Source organism: Leuciscus leuciscus (assembly GCF_965113295.1).
Source record: "Leuciscus leuciscus genome assembly, chromosome: 23".
In the NCBI taxonomy this organism is placed as follows: domain Eukaryota; kingdom Metazoa; phylum Chordata; class Actinopteri; order Cypriniformes; family Leuciscidae; genus Leuciscus; species Leuciscus leuciscus.
In genome coordinates this window covers 10,712,011-10,718,345 of record NC_138747.1, presented here as the reverse complement: position 1 = coordinate 10,718,345, position 6,335 = coordinate 10,712,011, and the positions used below count along the sequence as shown (strand labels likewise).

The window sequence follows — 6,335 nt, the reverse complement described above, 5'->3', positions numbered from 1 at the left end:
TTCAAAAACTATACTAGGTATAAGTGAAAAAAATTTAAATAATTCTTCATTTTAAAATTACTGCTCCAGATCACACGTAGTTTTTGAAGAGTGCCTAGCAAACATTTGAGTAATTAGTGATACATTTTATGACCATTTTCAGGGTAAAAAAGACAATTGTTCATGTCTCAGTTAGTAGTAGCTGAAGTGTTAAAGGGATAGTTCACCCAAAAATGAAAATGATGTCATCATTTACTAACCCACAAATTGTTCCAAACCTGAATGAATTTCTCTCTTCTGCTGAACACAAAAGGGAGACATTTTGAAGAATATGGGTAACCAGTCGATGGACCCCATTGACTTCCATATATATATATATATATATATATATATATATATAAAAGGATGTCAATGTGGGCCCAATCAACTGTTTGGTTACCGACATTCTTCAAAATATCTTCTTTTGTGTAATTATATTTTTGGATGAACTATCCATTTAATGTAGTATTACTCACTTGTCCTGCATCACTTCCAGAATAGTTACCCATTAATGATGGACCATTATTCTAAAGTGTTACCGAGATATTCGGCAGTAAATATCAAAAAATATTTGTGTAACGTCAATAATAGTCTTTCAACAATAAAAATAATACACAAAATGCAAATGCACACAATTTCAATGCATTTTATTGAACACTGAGGCATTACCACACACAAAGGAGTATAAAACCCAGCAAAACTGAGAAATAGAAAACATAAAAAAGACACTTCTTTGTTAAATAAATGAAATATGTGCTGTAACAAAACAAAATGTTGGAAAGGAAAGAGGGGAAGGAAGTTTAAGTAACAGTTCATAAACGGTGTGCTGTCATTTTCAGTTTTGCCATTTAGGCGACATACTTATAATAGTCAACTAACTATGAGAACATTGTTTAAAAATATGTGCTTTTTATTAAGTGGATGATCAAGCGTGGGGATGATGGGAAGAATTAGCAGCCGGTACAAGCCGCAAAAGCACATATTTCACAGACATCCACAGGCACAGATGCTGAAACAGACAAAACAATAACTCAAGTTAGTCAATGTTATTTATTGACTCTTTATTCATTGTGCACAAATTAAAAAGTAAACCAAGACTCCTACCTAGCCTAGCAAAGGACATTGTTGCTCCTTTCTGCATGCACAGGGGCACAAACTCCTGTGGCAGGGTTGGACTGGAACATACAGAAAAGTAGCTCGTCTTGGCCAACCGGGGGTTTTGTGTTCGTGGTTGATCGGTCAACTGCTGGAGAACTTTCACCGAGTCCAATGAAAAGGAAAAATCGCCTTCCTGCAGGTTGATGATTGTAGAAAAAAAACTGATGAGTTCAGTGCGTCAAGACTGACAGCTGGAGTTAAACTTAATGAAATTTGTATGAATGATTCTTTATAAATGGCTCAAATGACTCATTTGGCTCAAAGGAGAATACAATAAAGTCATATTAAACACGTTTCAAAATGAGCTCAGATGCAAACTGTCTATAAATCATATGGAAATAAGTATAGAGGATAATTGTGACTAGTAAGTTTTTAATAATAGAGACGCAGTAATGAATGATAGCTATTAAAGCTTGAGCTTACCTGGACTTGTACAGCCTCACAGACCAGGCAAAGAGACACGGCGAGGAAAGCGACACACAGGACGGTCTTCATGTTGACTGGTTCTTTCACGGGAATGATTTAGCTTAGTATGTTTTTCCGTTGTTGTCCCAGCAATCTCTGCCTTTCTCCTCGTTCTGTCTCCTCTTATAAAGGGAACGGTCCCGGACCAGCAACCTATCAGAGCCGGTCACTGTTTCTTTGCTGTTAATGAATAAAGAGGATAAATTTTACAATGTCGTAAAACAGAATTCATAAATGCTACGTGACCTCATCTGTAGTTGTGACATGCACTTTTATGGATCTTCTAGTTAGCTTTGCCTAGTGGCCTGTTCTTCATTCTCTAGTTAGGGTTAATTAATAACCACACAATACGCACACAATAGTGTCTTTGTGTTATGAGCAAGTTAAATCCAATGAGAATACCAATGCAAGCAAATATCAAAACAAAGCTACACCTTTCTTTTTGTTTGTAGACCATTCTTCCTTGAGCCTATGACTACATTTTCAGTAACTGAGTACCCTTTTATTTTAAATATTACAATAATGATCTCATATTTCATTGTGCAACCACCATGGCTGCTTGTCTTCCTCTAAGGAAGTTTCAAAAGTGAAAACAGACTTTCTCTGGGCCCAAAGTGAGTGATCTATATGAATCAAATATAAAGAAGATCATAACATTGCTTTGAAGGGGTCATGATTTTAAAATGTTCTGAATGGCCTGGACAGCAAGAAAAAATATGTAACTAACCATAAAATCATCACTCTAAATCCACTGCAAATTTATCTGTCAATTGTCACATGCCTAAGATATAAAAGAAATACGGTATTTGGCCCAGTTTTTGGCTGTGACAGTGTTAGGCTGTTAAATTACGATTCTGTTGTTTGAGCATTTAAAATCATCAAAAGTATTAGTATTATTAACAAATATATACTGTTCAAAAGTTTTGTTTATTGAAAAGAAATGAATTTAATTCAGTAAAGCATTAAATTGTTCCAAATTGACTGTAAATACTTTTATATTGCTACGGAAAAAAAAAGAATTCTTTGTCAAAGAATCCTTAAAATATATCCCAGTTTCCACACACAAAAAATATTAGCAGCAACTGTTTCAACATTGATAATAAATGTTTCTTGAGCAGCAAATCATCATATTAGAATGGTTTCTGAAGGATCATGTGACACTGAAGACTGGAGTAATGATGCTGAAAATTCAGCTTTGCCATCATAGGAATAAATTACATTTTACCAACAAAACCAGTTGTTAACGACTGGTACTGAACAACAAAGCAGATCTGGTTTTTGAACAAGCATATTCTTGCTGCATGTCCCCTGGATAATGTTTGAACTAAAAAGAGAACTAAAGATAATTTCATTGTACAGTTATCACAAATCACAATTATGTAATAAAATCAATATGCTCTCAGGGCAGGAGAGGGAAGACCAAAAGTTCCTATTAAACTCTTTCCACGCCAGCATTTACCAAAAAACTCCCCAGTCAGCGTCAGCATTTTTGATTATATTCACAAAACTTTCATGACCACCATAATGTTTTGTTACATTTACATATTTTAAAGATAAAATATGATAAAACAGAGCCACAAAAAATCGAAAAATCTAGCTTCATTCTTTCTTTTTTTATCAACAGTTGAATGTGGGAAAGTTTAAAAAACACACACACAAAAAAAAACACTTGCCAAATATTTTTCCAAGATCAAATTCAGAACAACGATCAAGTGAACAAAGACAGAGTAGACTGATTCCATCCAAAGCTTGCACACAGTCATTTTACTCTTTGTGGGTAAAAAATGTTCTCTGTAACGTTAGGCAGTTTTTATTTATATGCTGTTGAATGTTTGGTGATCGACTTCTTGAGCGTAAGCTACTTCTTTATTAAGCAGATTTTCTTCTTCGCTTGTTTTTGGATCCGGAAATGCTGTTCTATTTCATAAGATCCGTAACAGCGTCCATTTAACAGTGAAAACAGGGATCCCCGGAAAAACTCATCAATAACGTGGAAGCATTATGTCATAAATCACGGAAAATGTTGTCAATGGTGGGGAAAGAGTTAGTAATCATCATAATTAAAATAGTCATTTTATGTAGATATGTACAAATATAAAGATACTTTGTTCAGTTAACTATGCTGACACATTGAACATTTAAATGGATGTACAGACTGATGTCTGTCTAGTCTTGATAAACCCTTCAATCATTAATCAGAAAGGTTTATTATGACAGCATGATGTATGTTCTGACACCCTCTCAAATTAATTATGAACAAGAACTTTCGGTTCAACTACACGACATGTTTAGACAAATGTTGCACAATCTGTTTTTTAAAATGGTGGTATAAATGGTCGAAAGGCTTCAATCTGAGACTGTGATGGCGCCCACACCTGATGATGCAATTTCATTTCAACATTGCAACTGCTTATCAACCAAGCCTCTTCCGTTGTCATTATACGTGATGATTGTCATTGCAGACACCCTCACATGTGACAGCAGACACTCCAACATGCTTCTAACACAACGCACGTATCTCACGCCAGGCATGAAGAGGCAAAATTCAAAGCTCGTGTTTGTACAGCGGAAGCTTCCCATGCTTCAATTTGCTATTGATTATCAGGGCTCAGACATAACGATCATTATTTATTGTGTTTATTTAATATTGTGAATATTCTCCTCCCTGTAAAGGTGCGTTCTGTTTTAAAACTGCTTTATGACTTAATGGCCCCGTAACTGCTTTGACCTTTGCATCCGAGAGCATCCGAGAGCAGCGAGTAAGAAATCAGGACAGTGGGAAAACATAAATGCTTCTATATTACAAGTCTCTTTGCACAAATATACAAATACAGTGGACTTATAAGACTTATGTCTGGTTTCACAGACAAGGGTTAAGCCCAGTCCCAGACTAAAAGGCATGTTTGAGCTGTTTTAACTGAAAGCAACTTGTCAGTGCCATTGTTTTGTCTCAAGATTCACATAAGTTATGTTTTTTCCTAAGGCACATTTATAAAAGCTATAACTGTCCTAATTGATCTAAGGCCTAATCTTGGCTTAATCTAAGCCCTGTCTGTGAAACCAGGCCCTTGAGAAACAGTTTATAGAGTTTATACATTTATAAAGTCTATCCCAACATTTTTGATGTTCAATTTAAAATTATTTTGAATAATACAAATAAAATAAAATATAGAGATGCACCAATACTAAATTTCTCCACTTATACTGACAGCCGATTATTCAGAATGGCATCTGCCGATTTTCTTATGAAAAAAAGACTCTCCCAAATAATTCTGTAAACTATACATGGGACCCTCTCATTTGGTACATTTCTATAATATTAGAGGTTAAAATGAACAACAGAGCTATTATATTCAACTGCTATTTATTTTCAGATACAATAATTACTGTATACCCAAATGAATTGCACATAAGGTAGGCTAGCTTACATACACTCTTGTCTTCATGGCAAATCTATTCAAACATACATATATAATTAACAGTAAATAAGCTTTTTTTATATAGCTAACTAACGAACTGTGAACACTGGATAACTTTCCTGAGGTAAATGAAAAGTTAAGTGACATTGTTCTCAAACTCTTTTATTGACGTCTTTCCGCAGTTGAAACATTGATTGAGCGATTACATGAGACATGGTATATTTAGTTAAGTTGTACTGTATCTTTCAACATACTTTCGGTGTTCATGCATGGTTTTTTTATGCTATAACTTGTATTAAAGGGGAAAAAAGACTGCTTAACCTGAAGTGCTACAGCAATCTGTCACGTCACATTTAAGAGCTTGTATTAAATATTGCCATGTATTAAAACGGAACCTGAAACTGCATTATTGGTTTATGAAAGCTTACATTCATGAAAGCACTTAATTGGTAACCCAATCAAATATAATGGACTCAAAACTAGGTTTTACAAGACACAATATGAGGAGAACATCATTCATTTTTGTGTTATTTCCTTTCCTATGCCCCTGCTGTCATGGGAGATATTGTGTGCTTCTCTTTTTTATCATTTATTGCAATTGTGAACATTTTAACACTGACTATTGTTAAACAAATTGCATAATATGGTCCATATAAAAGATGATACAGAGATGAAAGGGGAAGAGCATGAAAAGCATTTACGTGAATTTTTCAGTGAAGTTAATTTCTAATCTCATTTTAATGATCAAATGAGATACCCCTTAGGGAACAGAAGTCCAAATGAGGGCCAAAAATCTGTCCCTATACATTTCTATGATTAAACCTGTCTCACATGTCTTCATAATGCTTGACTTCAGGCCAGTTGTATGGAGCGGATCCTGTGCCAAATGTGCCAAATGGTCCTTACATGGGGAGGTAAACGACAGCTCACATGAACATCACGTACTGTAAATCAACAGTTTGGGAACAAATTCCACCTCTGAAAACAACACAAATAAAGTCAGAATATAGAATATCTTTATCGGGGTGCATAAAGAAATTACATTTAGCTTGTAATATAATAAAAAAATATATATATTTATGTGAAATGAAATATAATACTAATATGTGTAGCCAAAGAAAAAATATATGACTGGATATTTAAAGAAAACAAGTTTAGTTAAAATGACTAGGAGACTGATTTCTAGATTAGTTCTAGATTCTAGAAAAGTTAGATTAATATTTGATTAAATATTCAATAAAATAATGAATAATATGTACTTTGTCCTTTAGATGT

General features: G+C 34.3%; 1 protein-coding gene across 1 annotated transcript; it reads right to left on the bottom strand.

Annotated features, from left to right (window-relative positions):
* Nucleotides 1-648: 648 nt before the first annotated feature.
* LOC309488405 (guanylin-like) lies at nucleotides 649-1,758 on the bottom strand. Its single transcript, XM_082156611.1, has 3 exons — nucleotides 1,600-1,758; nucleotides 1,123-1,309; nucleotides 649-1,027 (listed from the first exon to the last, which is right to left on the bottom strand). Exons 1-3 carry the CDS (start codon nucleotides 1,669-1,671, stop codon nucleotides 969-971), a joined length of 318 nt encoding a protein of 105 aa, XP_082012737.1. The 5' UTR covers nucleotides 1,672-1,758; the 3' UTR covers nucleotides 649-968.
* Nucleotides 1,759-6,335: the final 4,577 nt, after the last annotated feature.

What these genes read in the sequence shown, in the direction of transcription:
- LOC309488405 (XM_082156611.1), bottom strand. Translation starts at nt 1,671, where the DNA reads ATGAAGACCGTCCTGTGTGTCGCTTTCCTCGCCGTGTCTCTTTGCCTG. An exon ending in GTGAGGCTGTACAAGTCCAG is followed by an intron (nt 1,310 to 1,599) that starts GTAAGCTCAAGC and finishes ATCAACCTGCAG; the next exon opens with GAAGGCGATTTTTCCTTTTC. An exon ending in AATGTCCTTTGCTAGGCTAG is followed by an intron (nt 1,028 to 1,122) that starts GTAGGAGTCTTG and finishes TGTCTGTTTCAG; the next exon opens with CATCTGTGCCTGTGGATGTC.